Source organism: Podarcis melisellensis, assembly GCF_964234715.1.
Source record: "Podarcis melisellensis genome assembly, chromosome: 2".
Classification (NCBI taxonomy): domain Eukaryota; kingdom Metazoa; phylum Chordata; class Lepidosauria; order Squamata; family Lacertidae; genus Podarcis; species Podarcis melisellensis.
In genome coordinates, this window is record NC_138529.1 from 49,056,701 (window position 1) to 49,067,820 (window position 11,120).

The window sequence follows — 11,120 nt, forward strand, 5'->3', positions numbered from 1 at the left end:
TGATGCAACCAGTTGGTCTCTGTCTCTCAGAAGGGAGTTTTATCCTCTGTGGTAGCTTACAGCCGCTCTTTTCCTTATATCCTGCTATGTTACTACATGTCTAACTGTTGCTCCATTGTTTATGGCTTTCACGCCATTCTAGTTGGGCTGGATTAGAAGTTAAGACAACCTCACCTGGATGCTTATATGATGCACATGGAGGCAATCCACTTGCTGAAATGAGGCACTGCTAGATACCATAGGACAAGGGAAGAATGACCCTTCACCTTCTCCACCCACACTGCTCTGATAAGATTTTGGGGCTAATTTTGAGACTTCATGCATACCTATAATTTTTCCCTATATATTTTAAAGTGTATCTAGGCCACTTACTGCACAGTCAAAATGGTATTAGTTCTCAGGTATTAGTTCTAAGTCCTCTTGCTGGAGCAATGGTGGTATGTGGCAGAAGCAAGTTACAAGGGTAGAATTGTGGAGGCGGGAGGGCAGTCTATCTAGTTGTTGTTATTATGATGTTGGGGGTCCAGGTATTTTTAACCATTTACTTGAGTTATGTTACTTGAGTTATGTTACTTGAGTTAACAGGGGAAAATATTTAGAAAATTCACTTCCAGTTTTTATATATATATATATATATATATATATATATATATATATATATAGTTACAAGAACATCTCCAATTTTTTTTTGGTCATGTGTTTGTTTGGCTTTCCTCTTGGCCTGGGCACTGAAAGCTAGATGATGGTCACTGAAAAGAAACAATTTGATGAAATGCATTGGATGCCTCATTTTAATTGTGGGGGCCCACTTGAATTAATTAGAATGTTTGCTTGCTGAGTGAGGGAAGGATAATGGTGTGATACAATTGTATCATCATATTTTATTGAACAAATAACTTCCTCTGCTTATGTATTTATTTATTCTATTAAAAAAAAATCAAGAAAAATATTTCAAAAAAAGAGAAAACAAGAAATGAATTCTCACACACCATCGTTACTCCAGTGCAAAGGGATTCACTAGACAGAAGGGGAGCTGTTATACAAAAAGTTACAATCCTTTCTTAATCACACAGAGACAATAATGGCAACCAGGCATTTCCTGGAGGCTCCGTACATATCAGCAAAATATTTGAAGGTGCCCTTCAGGGCTTTACAGCCCAATCCCCTCTGGCATGTTTACCCAGAAGGAAGCAACATGAGTTCAGTAGTGGTTACTTCTCCCTGGCAAGTATATTTTTGGTCAACAATAGCACACTCTCTCACATACTTGTATATAGTCTCAGAGACTTCAAAAGGGTACCTGATAAGAAACACCTTTGACGGTTGGCAAGTAAAAAGGGTGCCCTTGGTGGCAGAGACACAAGGCCACCTTGAGAGCCTGCCTAGCTTGAACTTGTGCATACAGTGGTACCTTGGTTCTCAAACACCGAAAACCCGGACGTATGTGTTCCGGTTTTCAAATGTTTTTCGGAAGCTGAACATCCAATGAGGCTGTCGGCTATTGTTTCCGGGGCGTCTACACAAATCAGAAGCTGCGCCTTGGTTTTCGAACATTTCGAAAGTCAAACAGACTTCCAGAATGGATTAAGTTTGGTGCTTTTGTTTTTGCTATTTCTTTTGTGCTTTTGAGGCTTTTTCAGTTAATTTGTTTTTATGACTGTGTGGAACCCAGTTAAGGTACTGATTGATTGATTGATTGATTGATTGATTGTGTGACTGCAGAAATGGATAAAAGCCTCCCATCCAAACAATGACTATCATCAGTGCAGGTAAGAAAAAAAATAATTTAAATTGTCATCATCTACAATACTGTCTTATTTATTTTATAGTACAGTACATTGATTATTGCTTTCGTTTTATAGCTCTATGGCCTCGTTAGATAGTAAAATTCATGTTAAATTGCTATTTTAGGGGTTGTTTTTAAAAGTCTGGAACGGATTAATCCGTTTTGCATTACTTTCTATGGGGAAGTACGCCTTGTTTTGGAACGCTTTGGTTTTGGAATGGACTTCCAGAATGGATTGAGTTTGAGAACCAAGGTACCATTGTATTTACCTGAAGTAAATACAATTTTACTCCATGCAACATAGTCCACTCCTAGCATAATTCTTTCATTTTGCTATTAATGGCAGTTTCCCAATGGATCCTCAGTCCTACATAACTACAATTCTGAACTCTTGTACTCTGTTCCTGACTATGTTTACTCAGACATAGGTCCAACTGATTTCAATGGGATTTGCTTTTTAGTGAACAGGCTTAGGAATGAAGCTTTACAACAAAGAAAGGCGAAGTAGCAGTAGCAGTATAACATCTCTCTCTCACACACAATCTGAAAGAGGATCTGAATTGTCTAACCTAGGGGGTTTACTTGCAAGAAAGTCTCCTTTCCCAGGCTGCTCATTGGCTGAACTGCAGGCAGCACATTCATAATTTTCAGAGGCAACATGGTGGGTGGGGGGATAGGGAGGAAATGGAAAAAAAATATCTTAATTAAAAGAAAATGGCCCTCCACTCATCTTACTGCCAAGGCTGGAGGCTCATATTTTACGTTAAGCCATCTTTTATTGCTCCCCTGAGCACCAAAATAAAAACACATAGCACTGTCCAGTCTCAACAGGAATGTAGGAGAGATATCATTTCAACATTGTCAGTGCTTTACCTCTTCCCAATATAATACACAGGGAGCTGACAAATCCCCCTACTACACACCACCTTTTACTTCATGCATCTCTTAACAATGGTTTGGTACCACAGTTTTGAGAGCATGCTCAGCTCCTTCAGCTTCCCAACCCAGTACGTGGAAAGTAGTAGACTTTCACTAAAATAGAGTGAAGATCTGCAACTGGCTTTGAAGCTGGGGTAGCTACTCTGTGACCCTCCAGATGTTGCAGAGCTACAACACCCATCAACACTGGTCATGATGACTGGAGAGAGTTCACAATCTGATAGCATCCAAAGGTCAAATAGATCTGGAGGCCATACTTAAGAGAAATACAAGCATTCCTATCTTAAATTTACAGAAAAAATTCCTTCCAGTAGCACCTTAAAGACCAACTAAGTCAGTTCTTGGTATGAGCTTTCGTGTGCATGCACACTTCTTCAGATACACAGATATACTTCAGTGTATCTGAAGAAGTGTGCATGCACACGAAAGCTCATACCAAGAACTGACTTAGTTGGTCTTTAAGGTGCTACTGGAAGGATTTTTTTTTGTTTTGACTGTGGCAGACCAACACGGCTACCTATCTGTAACTTAAATTTACAGAGCATTCATTAAAATGTAGTCTGGGATTCTGCCAAATATATCATGATTCTGCAACACAGTAACAAGGCCTTTGCACACACAGCCTCCGACTCCTCTTGCTTCTTACCTATTTGCTTCTTACCTATTCCTCCATCATCTGCAGCATGTGGAAAAAACTGGTCTATGTTTAGAAATACACTAAATCATGAAATAAAGGGACCTATGAAAGGGTAGACAGCTGTGCAACACATGAATAAACACATCCGGGCCCTACTCTTGTGGCAATATGAAGGTGAATTGAAAGAAACTTTAGACCTTGAGTAAGGCAATGTTCATGATCAATTTTATTAACTCCTGGGCCAAATATTCAAGGCCCCTTTCATCTCTGATGACCTGTTCTGACATATGTAGTCCACATGTATGAGTTCATGAGATGACTGCCGAAAATCAACTATCTGTACAAAAATATTAAGATGGGATTGGCTCAATACAATCTTGGAAGTGGCATGTTTTGGCAATGGAAAATACTGTACTCAGAATCACCTGCTTATAAAGCTGCAGAAGAACTAATGGATCCTCGTCAGTGTTAGCAGCACTACACCATACCCCCAACAGTCCCTTCAAGCAGGTGTCACATATTTCGTAGAGAACCCAGTTTGCCAAGAATAAGGGGAAAGCCATTCATTGCCATGAATGTCTGCCACAAACAGCAGTGCCATGAGCCAACTCTGGAACTGGCTGGCTGACATTTTGAGTAGCTTAGAATGCTTCTCCGCACACCCACAACTGCCAGAAAAACCACCCTATTTTGCCAGGCAAACACAAGGAATTTAAGTGCTACAGGAGAGTTGCCACTGTGTGGATTAAAGCCACAGAATCAAAAACATGCAGGTGGATTTTCCCCACTCCAGAGCTGTTGTCTGTGGCCAGCTACCTTATGTGAATGTGCCTTGTGCTTCGCTTTCCCCCTATGCAGCCCCATGTATTGGTTTCTAAGTCAATGTGTCTGTGACTCTCTAGAGAATAGTTGCCAGTTGATAGACACTAATGCAGGCAGTCAAGTACAACTGCGTGCATCACTGTCTAGATTTCAAGAAGTTACATACGATGTGCTTCTGGATCTATGAGTCTATGAAACTGTCAGTCACTGTAGTTGCATACTCCAGACTATAAATATGTCATCTGTGTCAATCAGCTCTTAGCCAAAAGCTATCTGGACTATGTGCCATATTTGGTGCTTTTCTCTCAGCAGAAAGGTCTAGGAGCGAAAACTACCCAGTATTATTCCTCTGGGGAATCATGGTTCAGAAAGGTCTGGAATGGCTGTGTCTATGGTGAAAAACTACTCCTGGCTGCTGCCTACACAGTGAATAAGCCGGGAGTCCAGTCTACACAGCTGTCTGGCACTAAATTCACACCTCTTTGAGTGGGATCTACACTGGAAAAGCAATTTAGATCAAGTTTCACTTACAATATAATGCCACAAAAAAACAACATTATTTCCAGAGCTTATGTATCCTAACCTCTTGCGTTCCCATATCAACATGATTTCTGCCATACACTCAAAGCCCACACACATACAATTGGAAACAAATCCCTTTGATTGCACAAGAATACAGTTCTATGTAAATCTGTGTAGAATTGTTTCCTTAGGCCACTCAAAAGGCTCCTGTGGTTCATTATACCATTTCAGAATGCAGGTGAGGATGGAAAGTTCCCCACTTTGTCCAAAGTTAGTTTGTCAGGGAGAAGGCTATGAGAAAACATTGACATGCCAGCTTTTTTTTTTTTTTTGCAGGCAGAGCATTTTTGGAATGAGGGATATTCAAATATGCGGCCCACTGTCTGCAATCTAAAGTGCTACAGTCTAGAAAGGACTCTAAATGCACAATTCTTCTGACTATATAATTCATCTTTCTGTTTCAATCCATTGATGACACTTGCCAAAGCAAATAAAGCAGTGTTAATAAAAAAGAAGCTTATCATTTCCATGTGAAATAAACATGCAAACAAGAAAAACAAACAAGGCTACCATCATCACCCACAAATGACCAGGGTCATGTATGTTGGTCACAAATGTTGGTGTGAACAAGTCTGTGCAGCGTTTGCGCACCCTGAGGAGGTGGTATGATGGCTTCACCAAATGCCCATTCAAGACTGTAAAACCTGAATCAGGTGAGAACTATCCTACCACCCCTCTTCTCTCCATTACGCCACTGAGGTTCACAAGACAGTGGAAGCACAGCAGGGCAAAATATAGAGTTCACCTCTTCAAACAGAGTGTGCTGGCCAGGTACTCAATGGACACTTGCATGTTGTTCTACCAAGAAACATCTCCCTTATACTGTCAAGGAAAACAATACCCATGCTTTTGCCCTATTTAACGGGTAGAGAAACGGGCATTCGAAGCAATAGCTCTTGTCAGCCAAAAGGATCATTATGCAGATCTATGAAATAGATGGAAGTATGCATGTGTCTGAAAGAAGACAAACCATTTTGTTTTGGTCAATAACTGTTTGCATCTCCAACCATTAATTAATTGAGCTGTTAACAAGATGCTGAGAAAATCAAGAGGAAATACTGCCCCGGGAAGCTTGAAGCCAGCGGCCTGTGTTATCATGATGGTTATTTTTCCTTCAACAAATGAAAAACAGAAAAGTCGAACTGCTTTCTTGCTCTTCTACAGAGGCAGAAAAGTATATGCTAGTAACTCCTGATACCTTCCAATGCCTGGTGAATTAACAACAATGGCCACAAACTTGAAATGAGTAGCTCAGAATGCATCATGCTGCCATGCACATAAATCATACATTTCATACTGCTGCACAATAACTCCATTTTGATGAAAAATCAGACTGCAGAAGAAAAGGCCTTTAATCTCTATCTGTTGCAATGCAGTCATTTTGTGAAACATCCTTTCCCTCAATACATAACAGCTATCAATGTGAATATAAAACCAAGGCAAATCAGGTTAACATTTCATTGCACCTTTTTCTCAAGATGCCTTTACTTGTGCTTGGACCGGGCTCTGGTTCACCTGTACTATGAAATTCATAGCATCATGACACGAATTTCTGCAATGCTGCTGCAAAGAGAGGAAGGGGGAAGGGGGTTCTCCATAATATATGATGACAAAAGCTGAAATCCTTCAGGGTCTCTGAAAGAAATGGATAATATTCATTATCCCATAGCCTCCTGACATTTTAGCCTCTTAAGAATAATCTGATCCTGTGCTGGAACATAGGGGGCTTTGCAGAATCAGCTTTCAGATTTCATTGAGAACTCAGCAGCCCAGCTGTAAGAAGAGGCTAGTACTGTAGAGTAGTAATGGGGAGAGACGTCAGAGGCAAGCCTAGGAACCACCTCCCGCTTATAGTTACAAAAGAAGCATGTGACAGAAGCCAAGGCTGGAGCCTTCACTGCTGTTTCATCAGAGGTTAAGGTAGAAGTACAAAGCACACTTACAACTTTTTCCTTTTCAGGGCAATCACATGCCACTCTGATTTACTCCAGACTTTAACCCTCACACACATGCAGAGGAGAAAGTGTAATCCAAAGATTAATGCACTTCCAACCAATACAGTGGGACTAACAGCAGCAAGCAAAGATCAGCCCACCACAAGTATTATGAATGTAATCAATTTCTATATCATATATTAGAAACAATGCTGCCTATGTATGGATAAGCTGCTCACACAACAGAGTTGGTGAAGATATTTCTGGACATTTTCACTCGCGTGTCTATTCATGCCCAATACACAAGGGCATGCCTCCCTCCAATTACATTTGCAAATATTTTTTATGAGGCAAGATGTCTCACTTCTCCTGACCCCCACAAAGTAGGCAATACTTTAGTTTCTGCTTTTTCAATATGGAGAAATATATAGAAAGGCAACCAGAGTATTTGATACACTCCCCATAATACTTTTATCGCAAAGGTTTCTTCCCCACTCCTCTCAAAAGCAAACAAGTGTTTTATTGATCCAGCAGAGTTTCCTAATCCACCCCCCCCCAACATCCCATAAATAATTTTTTGCACGGTTGTGGTGGAGCAGACATACCCTGCTTACAAAATATTCTGCCCTTAGTTCTTTAAACAAGCTGTCAGCATCTCCTACTTGATTCTCTGAAAAATTCCCCTTGCCAACATGTCCCATGACAAACCGGTAAGCTCTAGCACTGGCTCTGGAACGGAGGTGCTCAGACTACACGAGTCTGGGCTGGAGCAGGTCCAGCCTAGTTCTGTCTGGCACATAAACACACAAGACGCTAGGGACAAATCAGGATGATCGAGAGCAGGGCACCGCTGCTTGTTTGGAGCCCAAACACAGCAGACTTCGCTCTGTTCTCCTAGAAGCAAGTAAATGAATAAACTCAAGGAAGCGAAGGGAGTGGGGGAGGAATGTGCCATGTCCCAAATCGAAGCCGTTTAGTAATCTCTGTTTATGAGGAGAGAGCAAAACGAAAAACGGGAGGGCAACGGGAGGTACTGGAATCGTAACCATGGAAAACTCTTTGCGATTGCAACAGGCTCCTGGGTTGAGAGATGCATGATGGTCTCGCAGCATATCGGCTCCACAGTCCCCCACTCACTCCTCCCCATGGAAAAGAATGCAGCCGGCTGCCTTTCCAGCAGGCACCCGCTCGTGATCAGCCGACGGCTGCCAAGAAACTCTTAATCTGATTTTAACATGTAGCCCAGTCCAAAGAGAGAGAGAGATCTGCAAAGTTGCTTATTTGTAGCAACTCAGACCCCCCCTCCATTCCAGCGCGCGCGCGCGCTTCTTCTCTCGCCCCCTCTCCAAAGCTGCAGGTATATAGCGAGCAGCCCGCATGACTCACGCGCACAACCAAGAAATTAGAGCTCCCACCAGCAAATCTCTAGGACACCGCGACGAGTGGGGGTGGGGGGAATCCAGCACCCATTTATTCCAGCTGCCCCACAATCAAGCTGAACTGCTGCCAGTCCTGCCTTCATACATTGTAGAAAGGGGAGGAAAGCAACAGCCGCGCTTCCAGAGAACATGCCTGGAGGAAGAGGGGTGTGTGAATTAAATACACACTGGAAAGAATAACGGCTCTATTTACTGTCCCGTCCATTGTACCCCAACCTCTCTCATCCTAACAACATCCAGGAGAAAAAGATAAAGAATTGTAGGCAGATTCTTTATTTTTATTTTGCGGAGAGGGGAGGGAGGCTCTGCAGCTCCAACCGGGAGACGCTGCAAAAGCAAGGCAGCTCGCTTGTTATCTGGGGCAGCGGCAGAGCAGCGTGACCCACTAGTCCACGTGCGAGTGGTGCTGAAAAGTGTTCGGGCTACTCGAGTTTCTTCTGTTCGTTCCCCAGCAATAAGCGGGGGTTGGGGTGGGCTACCCGCAACCGAAGCTTCGCCGTAGGAACACACTACGTCTTCCTTCCGCCGGATCCTCTGTAAGTGCTGCATGGAGAGGAGCAGCACACGCCGGCCTCCAGGGCAGTCGGCTGCTTTTGCTACTCAGCCGGGGCTGTGCTCCGTCTGCACAAGCATGCAAGCTCCCTCCCCACGCTCCTCCATTCTGTCTGGTGTCTGGAGGAATCCCGGCTCATACAGCCGCACAGATCCAGGCTCCGCGCCCTGGAATCTGTCAGAACAGCCGTGCATCTAGCTCTCTTCCATTTTCCGCTGTCGGGGCATGAAGAGGAACAAGGAAGGGATCCGCTACAGAGAAATCAAAAGTCCTTACACACACGCACTTCCCGCTCTCTGAAATATGCAAGGTGCCTCGTAGATCTAAGTAGACTATAATAATGCTTCTCCCGCCCGCCTCCCCACTCCTGGGCACGGCTGTTCTGTGGGGTCTTATGCCCCAGGCTTCCAAGTTGGGTCTGAGCGCGCGCGCAAACACACACACGCACACACCGGTTCCTTCCCGGAGCCCTAAATTCTATGCAGAGTGGATGCGGCGTCCTTGTGAGCCCCAAACACAAGTGCATGTCAGAACGGAAATCCTTGCGTTCCGAGCTCCGGGTCTGGGTCCCGCACCCCCATATTTCGTGGTGCATGACAGATCCGGGATCCATACCCCCCCCGCGATTCCTCGACATATAACAGATCTGAGTCCCATTTACACGGCATTCCGGGGGGGGGGCAGATGCCGGTGCACGGTGGCTCTGGGGTCCCTGCACGCCGAGACCCCAGTCTCCCTCCGCTCCAGACTCAGCGCCCCCCGGTCCCCGTCGTGCACGGGAGCCGCCGCTGCCCCTGTTCGGAGACTGCGAGAACCAGAGGAGCCGGCCGGCCGGGCGTGCGCCTGGAGGAGGCTGGGCTGCAGCGCCCGGAGCCCGTACCTGGCTGTCGGTGAGATAGTTGAAGACGAAGGAGGAGAGCTCTTCGTCCAGAAGCGCGCTGCAGTCCGGCCCCGGCTCCGCCATCTTCCAGCTCCTCCGGCAACGGCACGAAACAGCATGCGGCAACAGCCACCACGAGCAGCAGTCAGGAGCCAGCCGAGCCGGGCGGCGGGGCGGGGCCTGGAGCCCGCCGGTTGGGACTGGGAGGAGCCCCGGCAGCGGGAGGCTCGCCTGGGTTGGGCTTCGGCGGAGGCGCGGCGCAGGAAGAGGAGGGGAGCGGCCGCCGCCGCTTTGGCGGGCTTCGTTCTGGGAGAGACGCCGAGGGGGAGGAAGGGTTCGCGCGGCCCGCGCTTTCCGGGCCCAGAGACGCGCGCGCAAGTGAGGCGGTGCGTTGAGCTCGCTTAAAAGGCTCTTCGCCCCCCGTGACCTGTATTAAGCATTAAGCAGCGAAGGCCTTTCCGTTTACATTTTGGTCGGTGGCGGGGGTGTCTTCATTTCTATATCCTTCTTCCCTCAGCCCTCACTTCTAAAAGGAGACGTGGCGGGGCTTAAACCACGAATCATGCTACCTGATCCGGAGCTTGTGGTGGTTACCTGTTGCTGGGGGGGGGGGAATTCTGCGCATGCTCCCCACCACCAAAGAAAACTCGCTCCCGTTTCTTACTGCTTCGTGTATTCCAGAGTACAGCTGTAATTGGCGCGGAGAGAAACTCGAGGAGGAAAACACCCCCCCCCCACCCCTTTTACCTCAGTTTCCCCTTCAGGCTCATTCAGTGTGCAGCTTTTAAAGTGCTGCCCCTTCCCAAGGACTTCCTTTGGCACCCCCTCCCCCTTTTGACTTGACAGAAATAAGGGGGCAGAAATAATGCTATGCTGTATAACTACGTTAATGGCGCTTTGGCAGTTTGAGGTTCTTTTTCGTCAACATTTCCTTCACTTTGGCTGAACAGGTCGGCTCAGCATGCACATTCAAATATTAAAGCCTTTGCTTGGTTCTTGCAACCCCTTGCCAGCCCCCCCCCCCAGATGAGGTAGTAATCCCCACCTACGCACCAGAGATGTGGGAGCTAAATCAACCAATCTACTCTTCCAAGTGGGGGTTCGCGTCCCGCCCGGCTCACTTGGACAGGAGCAAGCATCTGTTACTCAGGGTAAGTCAAAAGCAATCAGGTGTGATATTAGCCTGCTTGCTGTGCGGTATGAACAGAAGAGCTCCATGTTCATGGGGAAATGGAACATTTGGGTAGACCTGCTGGGCACATTGTTCTCGGAGTTGATGTGAAAGCTAAATCTGCAGGTAATGCTGCTCTACAGACTCTCCCATTACCTCAGCACAATGCCTTCTGCCCACCCACCCCACTTCCCGGCCTGCTAACTCCTTTTGAAAGCCTTGCCGATCTGACACATTGTGGTTCTTAGGTGTGGAATTTGCACAGCAGCTGTCATTCGCTCCTCTCAATCAATATGTTAGACAAGAACATGAAAAGAGAACACAATGGTCAAAGAGAGAGAGAAATCATACGTGCAGCCAGCCAGCAGCCACTCCAC

At 45.8% G+C, this 11,120-nt stretch overlaps 1 protein-coding gene across 1 annotated transcript in view; it reads right to left on the minus strand.

Annotated features, from left to right (window-relative positions):
- The window catches only part of PPARGC1B (PPARG coactivator 1 beta), a 101,718-nt gene extending 91,955 nt beyond the window's left edge, over positions 1-9,763 (minus strand). The window contains exon 1 of the mRNA XM_081899126.1: positions 9,573-9,763. Within this exon, the coding sequence (XP_081755252.1) occupies positions 9,573-9,656 (84 nt within the window). The 5' untranslated portion in view covers positions 9,657-9,763. The remainder of the gene's footprint in view (positions 1-9,572) is intronic.
- Positions 9,764-11,120: the final 1,357 nt, after the last annotated feature.